Below are 21,342 nucleotides of genomic sequence, written 5' to 3'. Positions count from 1 at the left end.
TCATGTACTATTAAAGATCAATGTGATTGGATTTATTTCTTTTATGTTTCTTTGGGATTGTAAATTAATTAATTTATTTTAATTTATTTTGGGCATGTATTATTAAGTTTGTAATAATTTTTGGGTTGTAATTTCATTTATTTAAGTTCTTGTAAATTCGCCTTGGTATGCCAAGGATTACTATGTAATTGGATTGCAAGAAGTTCAAGGAGGTCAAGAGCATTGGTGGGACCAGTGAGAGAAATTCAAGATCAAGTGTTGATTATGTACTCCTTTAGCAACTCTTGTAAAATGAATGAATGAAATGCACCTAGGAATGCCCTGATTCAATTCTTGGTGGCTCAGAATTGAATCCCTTAGAAAGTCCATGATCATACCATATTTACTGCTTATCCATGATTGCATGAGATGTATGGGAATGTATGCAATTATATGATATATGCATGCTAAATAGATAATGTGTAAAGTGAGACCTAAATAGTAATTAGGATGACCATAAAATCTTCCAAACAAATGATTAAGTTGGAAATGCTATAATTAAAGTAATTATAACATAGGCCCTCTATTGGGGCAATTATTTTAAGAAATTTTAAATAGTTGCATAAGATGCAATTAATTTAAGAGATTTTCTTAAGAATAATTATTAAGCATGAGATGTTGTAAATATGTAAATGGTTTGGTGCCTAATATTGGATGTACCTGAGGACATTAAAATTATTTGCATAATTACTGGTTCAATGGGATCAACTTAACTAATGCAAGATAAGTCAATAATAGATGTACCTGAAATTTTGAGCATTAGGGGCTAGGTAAAGGATTGAACTCACATGAGATGTGAGGGGCAAGGAGTTACTCACTTATAGTTTATTGTAATTCCAATAACGGATGTACCTGAGGATGATCAATAGAATTATAAGAATTCAATCACCCACTAGAAATCCATCCAACTAGGATTTTCGTTTTCTACTTTAGAAGTGTAGGATTCGCTAAGTTAGTGGGAGGACCAATTTGATTAAAAGACCATAATCATTTTGGTTAATTACATGATACATTTACTAATTAATCTGATTATTTTATGTAGTTAATTTTCTGATAATAATGAGCACAGAACAACCACCACCATCCAATATCCTTGTAAGCATACTTGATCGCAATAGGTTGACAGGACCTAATCTCTTTGATTGGCTAAGAAATTTGAAACTTGTCCTGAACCTTGAACATATAGGATATGTTCTAGATTCAAATGTTCCTGGTCCCTTACCTCCAGAGGCCACTCAAGAGGAACATGAAACTTTGGACAAGTGGAAGGAGCATGATATGAGAGCTAAGTGTTACATGCTTGCTTCCATGAGTAATGAGTTACAGAAGCAGCATGAGAACATGCAGAGTGCGAGTGAGATCCTCCTTCACCTACAAGAGTTGTATGGTGAGCACAGCAGGAATGCTAGGTATGACATATCTAGGCAGCTGTTCCACATGAGGATGTCTGAGGGACAAAATGTTAGAGATCATGTCCATAAGATGATTTGGCTGATTAAGCAGTTGGAACATCTTGATTTCAACATGGATTTCCAACTTCAGACGGATTTGATCCATCAATCCCTTTCTGAGTCTTTTGGGAATTTTGTGACAAATTTCTATATGACTAAACAGGAATGCACCTTAGCTGGTTTACTCAACATGCTGGTTATTGCCCAAAAGAATATGCCAGGCAATAAAAGAAAAGAGGTAGCTTTGATTGCATCTTCTTCTACTGGAAAGTCCAACAAGAAGAAGGGCAATAAGAAAAAGAAACCTCAGATTCCTGGTCCTTGCAAGAAAATAGCTAAATAGAAAGGGAAAACTAAAGCTAATTGAGGCAAAGGAAAGTGTTTCCACTGTCAGAAGGATGGGCACTGGAAAAGGAACTGCCCAGAGTATCTTGCTTCTCTGAAGGACAAGAAGGATACACCTTTAGAAGGTATGTCCATATCTTGTTATTTAGATTCTAATGATACTCATAGTTCATCTTCAGCTTGGGTTTTAGATACTGGTGCCAATTCTCACATTTCTAATGATATGCAGGAACTAGCAAATAGTAACTTGCGTTCTCAAGATGTTAGAGTCCGGATTGGCAATGGCTCAACTGTTGAAGCTTTAGCCAAAGGATCTAAATCTTTTTACATGTTTGGACATATTTTGTGTTTGGATAATATTTTATATGTACCTGATGCTTTTAAGAACATCATTTCTATATCTAATTTGACTAGAAATGGCTATGAATTTCAGTTCACAGATAATGTTTGCAATATTTATTTTAGAAATAAATATGTTGGTTCGGGTTATATGAATGATGGTCCTTATTATTTGGATAATAATGACAAATACAAAATGAATGCAAGTGATCTAAATGAATGCAATGCCATAGTGAAAATCAACTCAAGTTTAAAATATATTTGGCACTTAAGGTTATGTCATGTTGCAGAAGATAGGATTACAAAATTGGAGAAAATGGGGATTCTATCCTCATTAGACTCTGAGCCTGCTCCAACTTGTGAATCTTGCCTTCAGGGCAAAATGAATAGATCACCCTTTGTTGGACAAGGGCTAAGAGCTGAAAATATTTTGGAGCTAATACATAATGATATATGTGGTCTATTTAAGAAAATGGCTAGAGGCGGTTTTCATTATTTCATTACCTTTACTGATGATAAATCAAGGTTTGAGCATTTGTATTTGATGAAATACAAACATGAATCCTTTGAAAAGTTCAAAGAATTTAAGTCTGAAGTAAAAAATCAAACAGGAAAGAGTATTAAAGCTCTTCGATCAGATCGTGGAGGTGAATATTTGAGTACTGAATTTCATGAATACTTGAGAGAGCACGACATTGTTTCCCAGCTGACTCCTCCAGGAACGCCACAGCTGAATGGTGTATCTGAAAGGAGAAATCGTACCTTATTGGATATGGTACGTGGTATGATGAGCTATACTGATATGCCAATCTCCTTTTGGGGATTTACATTAGAATCAGATTTGTATATTCTGAATAGGATTCCATCAAAATCAGTTTCTTCCACACCTTATGAGATATGGCATGGAAGAAAACCAAGTCTTAAGCATGTTAAGATTTGGGGTTATCCAGCTTATATCAAAAAGCTGAACACTGATAAATTGGAGACCAGATCAGAAAAGGGTCGATTTGTTAGATATCCAAAAGATAGTTTTGGATATTATTTTTATTTGCCTACTTCACAAAAGGTTGTGATAAGTAGAGATGCCACATTTCTTGAACAAAAGTTTGTCCAAGAGGGAGGCAAAGGAAGGCAAATAGAGTTGGAATTGGAGAATTCTAATCAACCAACAGATCAGATGGATATAGATCCATCTAGTCAACCTACATCCGTTGATGAAACATCTACAGCTGTTCCTCGTAGAACAACCAGGGTATCTCACCCACCAGTAAGATATGGTTTCCTTCATGAAGAAGAACAAGAGTTGTCTACTCATGAAGAATTAGATCATGGAGATGATCCACTTACCTATGAAGAAGCTATATCAGATATAGACTCTTCAAAATGGATTGATGCTATGAAATCCGAGATTGATTCCATGTATAAGAATCAAGTTTGGGATCTTATTGACCCACCTGAAGGTATTGTACCTATAGGGAACAAATGGATTTTCAAGAAGAAAATTGGTTCTAATGGAAAGGTAAAGACCTATAAGGCAAGGCTAGTAGCGAAAGGGTTTTGCCAAAGGCAAGGAATCGACTATGAGGAGACTTTCTCACCTGTTGCCATGCTTAAATCAATTAGGATTCTATTAGCAATAGCTGCATACTATGATTATGAGATTTGGCAAATAGATGTCAAAACAGCTTTTCTCAATGGATACATTGAAGAAAACATTTTCATGGAACAACCTAGGGGTTTTGCATCCCAAGATAGTTCCAAGGTATGCAAGCTAAAGCGATCCATTTATGGGTTGAAACAAGCTTCGAGGAGTTGGAACATCCATTTTGATGAAGCCATTAAATCCTTTGGTTTTATCAAAAATGAGGACGAGCCATGTTTATATAAGAAGGTTAGTGACAGTGCTATCACTTTCCTTGTCTTATATGTGGATGACATACTGTTGATGGGTAATGACACAGGTATATTGACAACTGTAAAGGTATGGTTATCAAATACATTCTCCATGAAAGACTTAGGGGAGGCAACCTATATTCTTGAGATTCGCATCTATAGAGATAGAGCGAAAAGAATAATTGGTTTATCCCAAAGTCTATACTTGGAAAAGGTGTTAAAGAGGTTTAACATGCTTGATTCCAAGAGAGGATTGTTACCGGTGAGACATGGTATCCATCTTTCTAAAGAGATGTCTCCAAAGACACCTGAAAAAAGAGATAAAATGGCCAGGATTCCATATGCTTCGGCTATTGGAAGTTTAATGTATGCAATGTTGTGTACTAGGCCGGATATCGCATATGCTGTTAGTTTGACTAGCAGGTATCAATCCAATCCAGGTTTGGAACATCGATAGTCACAAAAATATCCTTAAGTACTTGAGAAGAACTAAGGATTTATTCTTGATCTATGGAGGTGGAGACTTGCAATTGGATGGTTATACTGATTCTGATTTCCAATCAGATATTGATGATAGAAAGTCTACCTCTGGATATGTGTTCATTTGTAATGGAGGTGCAGTCAGTTGGAAGAGTTTCAAACAGAGCACGACTGCAGATTCTACTACAGAGGCTGAGTATATTGCTGCATCAGATGCTGCAAAGGAAGTTTTTTGGATAAAGAAGTTCATGACAGAACTTATAGTAGTTCCTTCCATTGAGTCAGCAGTTCCACTATACTGTGACAACAATTGAGCTGTCATATAGGCTAAGGAACCAAGGTCTCACCAAAAATCCAAACACATAGAAAGGCGCTACCACATTATCAGAAAAATAGTTGGGCAAGGCAATATAACGATGCAGAAAATAGCATCAGCTGAAAATCCAGCTGATCCATTCACTAAGCCTATGTCACAGACTCAGCTAGACCGACATCTTGAGAAGTTGGGTCTAAGATATTGTAATGAATGGCTCTAGTGTTAGTGGGAGATTGTTAGTAGTATGCCCTTGAGCATATCATCTAGTATGTATCTTGTACATGTTTTTATTAATAAAAGGTATTTCCACTTTTCCGTTTGCATAAGATATTTATGTGTAATAGAAAAGGTCCATTGATATTTTGTTAGAAATTCTATTCTTAAGTTGTTAAGAATATGAGTGACATTATTTATAGTATAAAGTATCATAAATAGGTTCACAATCGAGGATACTTCATAATAAGGACATGATTTATCCAGAAAGATTGTATTCATGTTTGTTCCTAAGTTATTTATATGAGATATAAATAAAATGGAATGGTGAGTTTCATGCCATATAACAAACATGATAGACACTTATACATTATAAGTAGGCCGAACCAGTGACACTTATGACAAGCACATGGAGTTTACTCTTGTCAATGCATTGTCATAAATCATATTAGTGCATATAATCTTTAGACCTGAGATAGCACAGTTATCTTATATATAGGTAGTTTGAGTTTGATTCTACTTTCATACTTGTACTGTGTATGGGTATATGGGCATGTGTTGGCTCCTACTAGTTATATATGGAGGTAGGTGTTAATCAATATGGAATCTATTCTTCTAAGTAAATAGAGATAAAATCCTATGTTCATTTAATTGTTCTTGATGTTTCAAGTTCCTGATCAGGACAGATAGATTTATTCAGAAAAGAGTTTCTGATGAGAAAAATCTTTTTAATCAAAAACTGGAATTAAAAGAGAACATCATATTCATAGCAAATGGAGTTTAACATAAACCATGACTCCAGCTTGAGTTGGAATTTTATAACAGAGAGATTCTAGTGCATGGTAACATATGATTATAGGTTCATTTAAGGTAAACCTTATTACTAATTGGGTAGCCATAGTATGCTATGCTAGGTGTTAACCATGGTCTATGAGGTGCATAAAATTATTTAGAGAAATCATTTATGGTAAGAAAGAGTTCTGATGATGTTAAGAGTTGATATCATATCTCATTGCCAAGTAGCGATGAGCCTAGTAAGTCACACACATACACAAGTTATCACCTAATTAAATATGATTTAATTAATTGTATCAGTTAATAAATTATATCAGTTAATAAATTATAATATTACTTGAAGCATAGATTTAAAATTCTTGATTCTGCCATTTGGTATTCATAGCATTTTGGCAGTAGGCGTGGGAGGGATACCATGGATTATAGTGGCAGAGGTATGACAATATATTTCTACTTGATTTGTCCATAGCTTGATCATAAGTTGCTAAATAAGCAGCTCAGCAAATCACATGCTGGCTTTCTATGTCAGATATTTCCTGTAAACATAAAGGGTAGAGCTGGAAGCTTAGTAAACTTGGTCAGTTCCGTTGGGTCCTGGATTGTTGCATACACATTTAACTTTTTGTTTGAGTGGAGCTCAGCCGGTAAACGCCTTCTTCCACTTCTCTCTTCCTAGACATGGCTCCATTTTAAGCTTTTTATATACGCTAAGAGCATTAATTTCCTGTAATATATAATTTCAGGAGTATTTTTCATATATGCAATCATTGCCGGCTTGGGGGTTGTATTTATTGCCAAGTTGGTACCTGAGACGAAGGGGCGAACGCTTGAAGAGATTCAAGCCTCAATTTTTACCCAGTAATTACCATATCATGCTAATTATTTCATTTTTAGATAGGCTGAAATACAATTAGTTTGCCTCTTATCGTACGTACATTGTAATGCAATGATGGTGGAGACTTAATATTAGAAAGTATAATTAAGATTTTATTATTTAGAAATTTTATTATAATTAAGATTTTAAAAATTAGTAATTTCACAATATACATTTATATAATATTTATTTAATAATTTGTTAATTAAATATTTGAATTTTTCTATCTTAATCGATTCTATAATAAGGCAATTTGAAAAACTTGGCTTGTGATATTTCAATTTCCACTTTGAATGGCTGAAGACAAAGGACGTGCCATCTATTAATGTCCTTTGTTTTGTCATTTGCATTAACATTGATTTTAAAAGGAAAAAGCTCAAACCACGAGTGTTGGTATACTGTTAAGACCACTGCGTTTTTAATAGGAAAGTCACCGACTCATGTTTGATTCTCAGATAATATATTGTTTAAAGTTACAATCTTGAATTTTAATGTAAACAAATATAGAAAAATAATATAATAAATTTTAAAAAGAAAATAGCTTAAATTTTTTTATTAAATTTTTATGTATCATTAATTGTAATTGTTTATGTGCTGTTATATGTTAATTTTATAGCAGCGAAAAAAATTAATATTGCTTTAAAAATTTTTATTATTAATTTTAATAGTTATGGTAGTGTCTCTATTTAAAAAATAAATTCAAAAATTTGTAAAATTTAATTTTATCAAATACTTTAGTTTGATTAAATCATTAATATTTCAAGAAAAAAAATATTAAAATATCTTCATTTAAATCAACAATTTTAAGAATGTTTTCATCTATCTTTCAAAATAAAAAGATAAAAGTATTAATAATAGTAAAATTTAGTAGATGAAATAATGATTTTTAAAAATTTTATATCTCATTTGATTTATTTACATAATAAAATATTTTAGAATATATTTACAATAAATAAAAAAAAAAGAAAATATTTGATGAAATTAAATTTTAAAAATTTTTAATATATTTTGTTTTTTTAAAATAAAGATTAAATAATAATAATCTATAATTTTCTATAACTTAACGTGTAACCCTACGAAACAAGCCTTCAAGAAAGTGAAAAATGTCTCCTCTAGTCTTGTACTCCATAGCTGTGGCCATCTTCTTGTATCTCTGCTTCCTCAACCTCTGCACCTCCCACCGTCTACGGCCACCCCCAAGCCAAGGCTTCTTGATGGAAACTCACCACACTTGGGCTCCAAGCCCCACCATTCCATGGCTGCCTTGGTTCCGAAATATGGACCTCTCATGCACCTTCGGATGGGACTCGTCGATGTTGCTGTGGCTGCTTCAGCTTCCGTCGCTGCCCAATTCTTGAAGGCTCATGGTGCTAATTTCTCCAGCCGGCCACCTAATTCCGGTGCAAAATATGTTGCTTATAATTACCAAGACCTTGTGTTTGCACCCTATGGTCCTCGGTGGCGCATGCTTAGGAAGATCAGCTCTGTCCATCTCTTCCCCGGCAAGGCCTTGGATGATCGTAGACATCTTAGACAGGTTAATTATTATTACTATTATTGCCTCCTAGTCCTAGCTACATTCTTACGACATTAATAATGGAACTAAGACGACGATAGGAATCTCCTTAAACCATACTTTTTGTAAGTTTGACGTTTCTAGGTGACTATAAATGCAGGAAGAAGTGGCAGTGCTCACAAAAGCACTGGCGAGAGCGAGCCCAACTGAAGCAGTAAACTTGGGACAATTGCTCAACGTGGGCACCACCAATACCCTTGGACGAATGATGCTAGGCAGATGAGTGGTCGGTGACGGTACCGGTGGTGGTGAACAAAAGGCAGTCGATTTAAAATCGATGGTTACGGAGTTGATGGTGTTTTCGGGAGTTTTCAATATCGGTGACTGTTCCAGCATTGGAGTGGCCGGACTTACAAGGGGTGGTAGCCAAAATGAAGAAACTCCATAGCAGATTTGATGGTTTCTTGACTGAGATTGTGGAGGAGCACAAGATTAATGGTTTTAATGGCGCCGAAGAGTACAGTAACATGTTGAATACGTTGATTTCTTTGAAAGAAGACGGTGATGGTGATGGTGATGGACTGAAACTTACCGACACTGAAATCAAAGCATTGCTTTTGGTATTTCTCTATCTTACAAGGCACCATTAAAGCTTAGGTTTCAACATATAACATTGTTAATATGAGTTTTATTTTCTATAATCTACATGGGTTTCATCCTACAACAGATGCATGTTACAAGTATATTTGCATTGTGTTTGTGGTTGCAGAACATGTTCACAGCAGGCACTGATGCGTCTGCCAGCACAGTAGAATAATGGGCTATTGCTGAACTCATTCGGCACCCACATATCCTAGCCCAAGTCCAACAAGAGCGCGTTGTCGGCCGAGACCTTCTGGTTACCGAATCGGACCTAGCGCAACTCACCTACCTCCAACCGGTGGTCAAAGAAACCTTCCGGCTCCACCCGGCAACGCCATTATCTCTTCCACGGATTGCAGCCACTGCTTGTGAAATAAATGGCCGCCACATTCCCAGAACTCAACTCTTTTGGCGAACATCTGGGCCATAGCCCGAGATCCAAATATATGGGCTGATACACTAAAGTTTAAGCCTGAAAGGTTTCTGGGTGGAAGTGAAAATGCAAGTGTTGATGTAAAGGGAAATGATTTTGAGCTTATGCCGTTTGGTGCAGGACGTAGAATATATGCCGGTGTGAGCATGGCTTTGCGCATGGTTCATCTGCTGGTAGAAACTCTAGTGCATGCATTTGAATGGGATTTGGCAGACGGGTTGAAGCCTGCAGAGAATTTGGACATGGAAGAAGCTTATGGACTAACCTTGCAACGTTCTCAGCCCTTGTTGGTGCACCCAAAACCAAGGTTGTCCTCAGATGCTCACAGTACCTAATTATTAGTTAGTTTAGTTTCCATCGTGATGAATAGTTGGATCTCGTCAGTTTGAAACTCAGTGGTAAGGGTTCCCTGGACAAGAAAATTAATTAATTGTTTCTTGTCCTCTTACATATAATATATGTGATTCAACATAATTTAAAACACAAATATATAAAATTCATATACTTAATAAGTTGATCTCATTATATATTTTATATTTTGAATTACAATTAAATCAAATTTAAATAAAAAAAATTCTTACCTAGAAAAATTCTTACCATATATTTATTCATTAAATTAGAAAAAAACTCTCAGTTTTTACCGTTTTGTTAAGTGATTAGGAAAAAGCTCTCAATTTTTAGAATTTCAATTCGCTAAATCAGAATGTTTAATGGAAAGGTATTAAGTTTAAATTTACAAAGAAAATTTAAAAAGAAAATTTAAAAGAAATTTTTTTAAATTTAAAAAGAAAATTTAAAAGAAATTTTTTTAACAAAATTAATTGAATTAAGAGAGTAGAGAAAAATAAAAATAAAGCATTCAATTTAGAACGAGAAATGAAATCCTGAATTAAGCGTGATTAATTTCATCCATACGCGGAGAATTTAGGAAAGTAATAAATATTATAACACTTTTTTTTTTTTCTTAAGGATATAGCTATTTCACTAAAGGATCTCGTCTAACATATTACGATACAAAGGATTGGCTCATAGGCCAACCCAAAAATTTTAAGTAAGAAGGCTTAACAACTCAGTTCAACCAGGAATTTAATCTAGCCAATCAAATAGGGCCCATGCCCACAAAAAATCCTAGGTAGATCAAAGGAAGAAACTAGCACCGTTCCCTGCGCTTAATGCCACCACATGCCTTTGCTCCTCAAGGAAAAAGGCATCAGATAGAAAGAAGACACCAGATTTGCATATAAGAAAACTAATTTGTTGTAGAAGAAGATCCCATCCTAATCACTCAAAACCACAAGGGAAGCTATTGGACATTTTGAAAGAGCCATGGAAGCAAGACACCGACAACAAAAAAAGGCAGAGGACAGTGATAGTAGAGCTCTTCGACATCTTACTGAACTTTCCTGGCCAACCTTCTTTATGGCATCCACCACTAGATTAGGACTGATCCCTTGCCCTGCAAGACTAGAAGAGCTCAGACCAACTCAAATTAAACTACAGGAAGAAAAAAAAAAAAAAAAGGATAGAAACCAAAGAAGCTCATTCCCCTCTTGGTGAAGAACAACCGGATACAAGCCAACGACACAACATATCATGGGTCACCAAGTTCCTCTCTCAACCAACCTGCGCAAAGAGGCAACAACCCATGCGACTTAAGCAGATTCGTCTTCTTCCCCCACCAAGTCAATACCAATATGCATGTAAAAGAAAAGTAACAAAAGATTATTTACAGCCCCACTCGAAGAAGGAAAGCGAGAGAAAAATAACTTTAAGTATAATATGTAGAAGAAAAATACCTATAATCAATAATTTTTTGACGTCCTAAGTATTAATATATTTATATATGAAAACTATAATAAATTTGTTTATTTAATTTATAACTCTAAACTAAGTAGAGTTTATTTGTATAAAAAAAAAAATTAAAAGTAACTTTACATATTTATTATCACATTACATTTACCTATACTAGTTAAAAATGATTTAAATTTCTCAAAAAAATTTAAAATATTAAATATAATGAATCCACCCAGCTTTGTTAGCATAAAATAATGATAAAAAAAAAATTATAGAGCTTTAAAGTTGTGTTTGGAAATATATAAATGTAATGGTTAAAATTTAAATGGGATTCTCTCGCTCACTTTCAAGATACTAATTTTGTTGAATACGTATTGATTAGTAAACTTTCAATTGCGCAAAATGACCAGCCATGCATTATTGTCATTACTTTTCTGTTACATTTCTGCTCAAGTACATATATCTTGCTTTACCTTTCAATTTCAAATAATATGCAGTCATCAAGATCCCCAAAGGATGATATTATTAATTTCATTAGAAAATTTTCAATTTATATATAGCATGTGAAAATGTTAATTGATATATTTTTCTGTAAGAAAATTAAGAGAATGAAGACTCGAATTTGACTCCGTTAAGTGAGTAATATGTCTTTAATCACTAAATTAAGCATGACTAAACAACTTGACAAGTGATAATTAATGGAGTAATTAATTAACAATTTCAATTATTTTAACTTTGTTAATTTTATGATGAATTAAATGAAATCAAATAAAAAAAAATCAAATGATGCAACTTTTAAAAAGTTATTTCTTTCCAACCACTTATCTATTGCGGAGGATAAAGAGAAGATAGGAAAAAGAGACATGAATTTAGGATTTCTATAATTGGAAAAATCCATATTATATATATATATATATATGAGAAAATTTTTATTTAAATTGAGTTTTTAATGGATTTAAAATATAAATATTTAGATTCATGTATTTAATAGGTAGGTCTCACTATATATCCTATATCTTGAGATTTTAGTAGACTCGATATACGTAAGAAAAATCATATATATATATATAAATATTTACATATATATTATAATTTTTAAATAAATTAATTTTAATTTAATGATATTAAAAATATAAATTTTTAAAATAGAATTTCAATGAGAATGATGAAATATATATTAGAAATTTTATATTTAAATTATGTTGAATATTGCATAGCCAATATAAGCTATTTAATTCTATATTGAAACTTGAAAATTGTAAATTTCAAATGTAAACAAAAAAAAGTTGATAATGATGAGAAGTGAGAATATGGAGAATTATTTCATAAATATTTAGTTCAATTTAGATATGGGTAAATTTTGATTTGATAATTAAGAGGTTTCTCTCGATTTCGATTTTGTTTTCAATTTGATTATAACTTACATTAATTCAGTTTGATTCAATTTGATAAAATTTAATGATGACATTATATATCGGGGAAACGTGTAAATTATAAAGAAATAAAACAAACACACAAAGTATCTATATTTACGTAGTTCATATTTTTCGCATAAAAATTACATCAATGGGTATGCCATTTTCCACTATAATCAAATAATAAATCATTTTAAAACTATACTACCTATTAGTTCAATTACACCTAAGAGAACTCTTATAGTAAATATAATAATTAGTTTTCTTAATTTCCTATAAACTTCTCAATATTATGTATTTTCTCTACCTTAACCGAAGCTTTTTTTCCTTCCATTAGAAACAATTAGCAAAACCCCTTTACACGATTGGTGATAGTTTTACTTTATAGATTAAAAGTCACTCTTCATGAGTAAAGCCACACTTGTAGGCAAAGCCACTTTCTATGGGTAAAGCCTCTCTTTATGGGTAAAGTCAAATAACATTTTCACCATTATCCTATTTATAGTGTTAATTTCTTCAATCATTATTTGATTAGAAGTTACACTCAATTTAAAAATAATACTAAAATAAGAGTTTTAGAAATTCTATATAAGAAAAGTCTCTCTAAATCAATTAGAATTTTAGGCCATAAATCTAATAAATGATTAACATTTTTTAAAAGATAAAAATTTATTTTTATCAAAATCAGACTGAATTGATCAAAATGACACAATTAAATTCAAAATAAAATGATTCTTATTCAATTTAAATTTGATCAATTTTGATTGCACAAGTCCAATCATTTCTCTCTTTTTTTTTTGTTAAAAAAAAAAAATCATTGAAGTCTCATGTATGCATAAAACCAAAACAAACTTTTCATATCCATCCCATCAAAAAGAGAAAATGAAAATTCAAAGATGGTAGTCATAAGGTGAATGGGGATGTTTCCTTGGAAGCAACTAGAGAAGATCGATGGAGTGATTCTCAAGCAACACAGAAAAATCAAAAGGTAGGACTTAATTAGAGATTTAGAAAAATATTAATCAAAAGGTAGGACTTAATTAGAGATTTAGAAAATATTCTTTTGCCATTTCAAGTCTCCTTTTATTGGTACACAGTCATTAAGATGTTTAATGCTTACCTAATTTGGAAAGAAAATAAAAAAAAATTAAAGAAAATTGATAATTTAAATTATTATCAATAATTAAATAAGGATCTCCTTTATAAATCTCTTACTTTTCGCTTTGATAGTTTGCTTTTAAACGACGGAGACATTGAGTGCCAAAGTTGGCCACAACGGTCAGGTGTGTAACTAAAATTTTTCTTGAATGATTAATATTATATATAAATTAATTTATAAGTTAGTGCTATTAATAAAAGATTTTATATTTCTTAAATAAAATAGGGTATTCAATTTTTATAAATTAAAAATATTTTATTTTTATATATTAAAAAAAATTATATATAAATTAATATTAATAATATTTCATATTACTTAATAATATTTTGATTTTTTTTTTAAGTGTGAGCTTAGCGGCATCCCACGTGTTGGTTTCTTGGGGTTGGCTTCTGGGCATAGGCTGAGCTATCTACCGCACACTTTTTTTTTTTTTTAATAAAGTATTTTATAGCAAAAAAGAACAAGTTTTGGAAGTGTTAGGGCCATGATTGTCCCCTCCCTGCACCAAATAATACTAATTTATTATAATAAATAAAAAATAAATATATATATATATTAATATAATTTATTCTTTAAAATAAATTAAAAATTCTAAGTAAATATATCATACAACTTATTTATTTATTTTGAAATTACTTTTTATCAAGTAATAAATTATCATAGTAATTTTTAAAAATATTAATATTATTTTATTTTAATAATTATAATACTTAATTATATATTTTTTTTTGATGATTTTAATAAGTTAAATTATTTTTAAAAAATTTTTAATTAAATATTTAAATTATTTAAAAAATATTTTAAAATAATTTTATTAAATAATTAATTATTATTTTTAATTTAATTCATAAGTGAAAATATATATTTTAATTGAAAATTAAAAATAAATAATCAAACTAAACATTCACTTAATCTTCGCATTTTTTCACAGTTAATCTTTAATAAAAAAATTCATCACTTTTTTGTTCCATCTTATCATATTTCTAAATTTTAAATTTTGCTATTATTAAACATAAATTTTTCAATCAATAATGCGTGTAATTTCGCACATCTTATTGACGTGTGAAGCACAAACTTTCATGGTATTTTAAATAATTAATATATTAAATTAAATTTTAATATATTTAATTATTTTATCCTCCACTTTAAAGTAACAAATTCAACATCCCCACCCCACAAATTTTCTCACCATTCAAAAACAATAAAAAATAACAGAGAGCAACGTCACTCATTTCTTGTCACCTTCTACACTCCCTCTTTTCCCCAAGTAGAAAGTCCTTTCCATCCCTCATAAAAGTGCCTTTAATAACTGGATAATATTTATAAACTTGTATAAAATATTTTTATTTATTAGCCGTAGATAATTTTTTTTTTAATTTGATGCTAAAATTCAATGCAAACAGGCTCCATATTTGTCTTGGAATCCATGGAATTATTTTTTTGTCTCTAAATATTATATAACCATATTTTTTATTGGTCCATTTTTTATTGACCCATTTTTGGGCATAGTTTGAGCTATGTACTGCACTTTTTTTTTTTAATAAAGTATTTTATAGCCTATAAGAACAAAATTTAGAAGTGTTAGGGCCATGATTCTCGCGTGTCCCCTTCCTTTTGCACATGATAATACTAATTTATTGTAATAAATAAAAAATATATATATATATTAATACAATTTATTCTTTATGTGATTAATATTCATGTTAATATTTTTAATAATTAGTGTAATACTCTTAATTATTAAATAATTATTTTATATATAAATATAAATATTTTAGCCTAATCTTTGGTGTTGTTGACTTTACGTAGGTATTTTTATTTTATGGCAATTTGATCGTAGTCTGAATCTATAATTTTGAATCAAGCAGATAAGCTATTGAAATTACTTCAGAATTAAGTCAAGATTATAGGCTACCCCACCATTTTCAGATGTCTCTGATACGTTTCCAATATCCAAATTAGTGTAGGTAAGCCTTCGCCTAAGTTTCTTTAATTATTTAGTTTTGAGTTTAGATTAAAAATTCATAAAATATTCATGGGTAGTTAAAAAATTATAATTCCTTTTGTATTAGCTTAGTAATATTGCTAAGGACCGCATGACAAAGTTTTAAAATTTTAAGAGCTCAATTGGGCAGTTTTTGTAAAAGGGTTAGTTATAGGGACTAAATTATAATTTTTCAAATTGTGATTGTTAATTATTTGGATAGGCCCAGGAAGGCCATGTGATGTGATTGAGTTGTGGATGTGTGACTTATGGATATAGACGTGCATTTTGAGCCCTTTTGCGGGTTGGGTAGGTCCTAGGTATAGGGGAGACTCTATCGTATTTTCGGCATGACTTAGGGTGTTTTTGGTTCTTTCTAAACTTGTATTGAGTCAAATATATTAAATAATTACAATGAAATTGTCAGGTGAGCTGGGACAGCCTTCCTCCTCCGCCCAGCCGCCGCACTGACCTCGGTTCAAGTCTGTGAGTAAAATATTGATTTTAATTATAATTTCAATATTATTATATATTCAGACATGCCCATGCATCATTTATAAATATATATCTGTGTAGTTAAATACGAGGTACATTTTTATATTGCATTCTTAATTGATGAAGTGCCATGGATATTGTTTATGGTAATTTGAAGCAATATGCATGCATTAGCGTACGTGTGGTGTGTGGTATTGGATATAGATAGGACGGGTAGATGCGGTTTGAGAGACACTTGTTGAGATCCAGTCCTTTATGGATAGGTCGGGATAGGCACGGCTCGAGATAATTTCATTGGCCCCCCGCATTTGGTTTATCAAGCAAAAGTCCGACTTGAGAGACACTCTCTGGCAGAGGTTGGATTAAGAAAGTTGTATTGGGGATCAGCTTCCATATATGTACTGTTTGAACATTATTAGGTGTGTGAGTGCTCCAAATTGCCTTTTTGCTATTATGATGTGATGTGTATGAAAATTTTGATGGTATTGCATTCCACTCCTTATGATGCATTAGCTCTAGGTAGTTATAGAAATTGTAGTTAAAATTTATATTTTACTCTCTGAGTCGAACGCTCACTCCAGTTTATTTTATTTTCTCAAGCTACAAGAGGATTACTTGTTGTGACTAACTGTAGGGCGGTAGGCGTGAGTCAAAATATCATCTATTAGAATTATATAAAAATACACCAGGTAATGCATAGGAAAGATGGTGGAGTCATAATGGTCTCACTTAAGTACCACCTCCTTAGACAGCATTTCCTAGACATGCACTTCATACAATCCTAATAGAATCAAATCACTGGTAAGTACCGTCTTCCCATAACACTACCACGGTACTAAGGATTTATGCCACGAAGGCATAGATAGACAGGAGTCGCCACCCAGGTAATAACCGGAACATATTCAGTGTTTCTTCCGAGGGTCATGGATGGCAACTTACTCCTTACAGAGTTTCCACAATCGTCATTACCATAGCCCAATGTCTAGGTTCGAGATAGTGGGTACGTAAGGGGAAAGTGTTAAGCACCCCTTATGCCTGGTCCAACCTCGTTAATTCGAGTGCCAGCCCTCTATTAATGTTTCTAAAAGTCTTGTTTATTATTCATTTATTAAACTTCATCCTAAAAAATGCAATTCTAATCCTACACAGGCAAGTAATTCACAAAAGGGTTATTGTTTACAAATAATTTTCATGTATAAGTAATTCCTATCTATGGGGTTGCTAATTATTTAAATGATATTTACCAAATAACTAAAATTATTTTATTATTGAGAATTTAATTTACAAACAAATTCAATTTCAAATAACCCTATGTTTTTATTTAACCTAATTAATTAATTTTCACCAAGTTACCCTAAGGATAATTGAACTAAGTTAATTATGTACATGTGTAATTTATTCTAATATCACATAAGGCCCAAACAATAACAACCTAATAAAGATTTCTAACATGCAAATTTATTTTACAATTACAAAGTATTAAATTAAATTTATTTTACATGCCAATGTTAGTTTAATTTACAAACAAGATTAATTTGTATTTATAAAGTATTTATTTAAATTAATTACATACAAAAGTCAGTTAAATTAAAAACAAAGTTAATTTCAATTTACCAAATAAAAATCTTATTATTACTACAATTTCATGCCAATGGTTATTCTAGGAATTTAGAATTACTTATTTGTTAGTAATTGCAATTACTATTGGGGCAAGCTACCCTTAAAAAAGGGTATTCTCTTCTGGTATGGCAATGATATCCCTGACTTACTCCCATTTTGCTCTATATAAACTCCATGCAAATGCCCTCTTTAGTACTTACCTTGGGGCTACTTATCAATTTTTGTTTGTAATAAAAAATAAAAAAAAAACTAAAGAAAATAAAAGAAATAAAGAAAATAAGAAAATATTAATAACAATTTACATTGGATTCTAACTCTATTCTCCTAAAGGGTTAAGATTCCTTATTAGTTATAACTACCTAAGGGTCCACATCTTCTAACATATTCCCAACACTTCATGACACTTATTGAATTAAAAAAGCACAGAAAAATAGATCAAATATCAATTGGAACCCAAGAAAATACAAGAACATGCATAAACATACAATTTCCAAATTCTGGCAGATTGACAGTAACAAGAAATTTAATTTTTGAAAAATAGTTAGATAAGCCTAAAAATCATGAAAAAATTACAGAAGACAGTCAAAACATCATACAACATCATAAAATTCATAGATTAAACAAAATCCTAGCAAAAAAATCAACACAAATCGTAAATTTTCCTGATGACAGAATCGCGCTACTTTTTTTATAAAATTTATAACTCACCAACCATAATAGATATGAATACGAAACTAATTGGAAAAGATTCACAAGATTCTAAACTTAATTTTAAACACCAGATTTACACAAAAATATTAAGAAACAAGGGAGATATGGGCTTTACAAGTCGAGTATCCTGCAAATTAAATTTTACAGGAACTCTAATTTCAAATAGCCATAGCTTACAAAATATTAAAGATTTTTTTAGTGATGTTTGAGCCTAAAATTAATAGAATTTAGTGTAGAATATGAATATAATTTTTACAAATTTTTTATAGATTCAGAAAATAACGGAAAATAATAAAAATGCGAGAGACAGAAAACTGAACATGTGCAGAGTTGTGTATCCACTCAAATTAAATATGATTACATGATTTATATGAACATATAAAATAAATTAAAAATAAGGAACATAGAATTAAACATTACATGGTATAGATCTTGAAAAGAAAATAAAAGAACTAACCTTTAAGAAATATCGCTAGAAAGAAAGAAGAACTAAAAGAATTTTGACTATTCATCTCTTTAATTTTTTTTCCTTTTTTTATTTTTATTTTTGTCTTCTCCTCCACCTCTCCTTTTCTTTTTCTTTTTCTTTTTTTTTTTTGTTTTTTTTCTAGTAGGGTATTTATAGAGTTTTGGGAGAGAGGTGTGATAAGGGTTGCAGAATATGGGTGAGACTGGGATATGGGTAAGGTGTTACAACCAATAGAAAGAGAGGAAAATGGGATGGTACCAATAGGGAGTGAGAAAGAGAGTGGGGCCAAAGGGTTTGAAGTACTAGTGTGATAAGGTTCAGATAACTTAAACAACTAAAATTGAGAAATTTGGGTGAGATTGTGATATGGGTGAGGTATTTCAACCAATAGGAAGAGAGGGAAAAGGGGCAGCACAAATAGGGAGTGAGGAAGAGAGTGAGGCTAAGTGGGAGAGAGAGTTTGTATGGGAGAGGGAGAGAGAAAAAAATATTTTCTTATTTTAATTTTCAGAAAATAAATTAAACAGGTTCTATTTTAAAATTCCTAACTAGGTTTCTTAAGCCCATGGGATCCAATTAAACTTAATTAGGTCCATTTAAGAACTACCCATATTAAATTTAAATAAAATAAAATTTTATTTAAATTAAATTAATTTCCCAAAAAAACATATTATTTTTTTTTCAAAATCATGCCACGAAATTAATAATTCAGTTCCATGCCTTCAATTATATCTTACAGTCATACAATTTTTCATCATTGGATTTTCCACGGCCTCAATGCACATACTCGTCACAAAATAAGGGTCTACACTAACCTGCTCCTCTTCTTCGCAGGTTAATTAGTAATATCTAATTTATTTTGTACAATTTAGCTAAATTTTAGAACTCCACATGTATTAAAAGTACTTTATTTGATTTGGGTTTGTTTTATAATTGCCACGTTAGTCTGTAAACCTATTAAATGCATGCATGACTGGATTGGATGAAGGAGCTGAGCTCTCATTGGATTTTATAATATTATGAGTATGTGGAGGGTGAGCTGAGCTCCCCAAATGATTATATATTGTGCTTAGAGGTCGAACAAGTCAAAAACTCTCTGTTGTATGGTTCATGTTATGGCCGGATTCTGTCCTGTTGAATTCTTGAAATTGGGCTTAAAATGGGCCTTATGATTGGGTTAAGGAAGGATTAAGTAATAATTAAGCTTACTACGAGTCTCGGGGGCTTTAGGCTGATCCAGGTCCTAGTGCTGGTCCGGCCTAGCCCATAGGTTGATTGCGGCAATTAGAGAATATTTGAATTAATTTATAAATCAATTAAATTTATTCATAAGTATCACAAATATTAATTTGATTCGTAAATTAAAAAAATTATTTAAAATAAATAAAAAAATTATGAGTAAATATATCTTATAACTTATCTACTTATTTTAAAACTACTTTTTACCATGTGAAAGAATAAATTATCATAATAATTTTTTAAAAATATTAATATTATCTTATTTAACAATCATAATCCTTAATTATATATTCTTTTTGGTGATTTTAATAAATTAAATTATTTTTAAATACTTTTTAATTAAACACTTAAATTATTTAAAAATTATTTTAAAATAATTTTATTAAATAATTAATTACTTATTTTTAATTTAATTCATAAATTAAAAATATATATTTTAATTAAAAATATATATTTTAATAAAAAATTAAAATAAAATAATCAAATCAAACACTCACTTAATCTTCGCATTTTTTCACCATTAATCTTTAATAAAAAATTCATCACTTTTTTGTTCCATCTTATCATATTTCTAAATTTTAAATTTTACTATTATTAAACATAAATTTTTCAATCAATAATGCGTGTAATTTCACATCTTATTGACGTGTGAAGCATAAACTTTCATGGTATTTTAAGTAATTAATATATTAAATTAAATTTTAATATATGTAATTATTTTGTCCTCCACTTTAAAGTAACAAATTCAACATCCCCACCCCACAAATTTTCTTGCCATTCAAAAACAATAAAAAATAACAGAGAGCAACATCACTCATTTCTTGTCACCTTCTACACTCCCTCTTTTCTCCAAGTAGAAAGTCCTTTCCATCCCTCACAAAAGTGCTTTTAATAACTGGATAATATTTATAAGCTTGCATAAAATATTCTTATTTATTAGCAGTAAATCATTTTTTTTTAATTTGATGCTAAAATTCAATGCAAACAGGCTTTAATATATGTCTTGGAATCCATGGGATTATTTTTTGGTTTCTAAATATTATATAACCATATTTTTTATTGGCCTATTTTTAGGATGATTTCATCAACTTGAAGTAGAATTAGGGTATGTTTGATATTA

General features: G+C 31.0%; 1 protein-coding gene and 1 pseudogene across 1 annotated transcript in view; both read left to right on the top strand.

Annotated features, from left to right (window-relative positions):
• Positions 1-6,765, top strand: part of LOC110631721 (sugar transporter ERD6-like 5) — a 29,191-nt gene extending 22,426 nt beyond the window's left edge. Inside the window, exons 17-19 of the mRNA XM_058142807.1 lie at positions 6,257-6,305; positions 6,401-6,515; positions 6,615-6,765. Coding sequence (XP_057998790.1) covers positions 6,257-6,305; positions 6,401-6,515; positions 6,615-6,733 — 283 coding nt within the window. The 3' untranslated portion in view covers positions 6,734-6,765. The remainder of the gene's footprint in view (positions 1-6,256; positions 6,306-6,400; positions 6,516-6,614) is intronic.
• A 1,083-nt stretch (positions 6,766-7,848) lies between these two features.
• Positions 7,849-9,671, top strand: LOC131177657 (flavonoid 3'-monooxygenase-like; annotated as a pseudogene).
• The last annotated feature ends 11,671 nt before the right edge of the window (positions 9,672-21,342 follow it).

This window comes from Hevea brasiliensis, unplaced genomic scaffold (genome assembly GCF_030052815.1).
Source record: "Hevea brasiliensis isolate MT/VB/25A 57/8 unplaced genomic scaffold, ASM3005281v1 Scaf7, whole genome shotgun sequence".
In the NCBI taxonomy this organism is placed as follows: domain Eukaryota; kingdom Viridiplantae; phylum Streptophyta; class Magnoliopsida; order Malpighiales; family Euphorbiaceae; genus Hevea; species Hevea brasiliensis.
The sequence above is the reverse complement of the archived record's forward strand: the minus strand, read 5'-3'. Positions and strand labels throughout refer to the sequence as shown.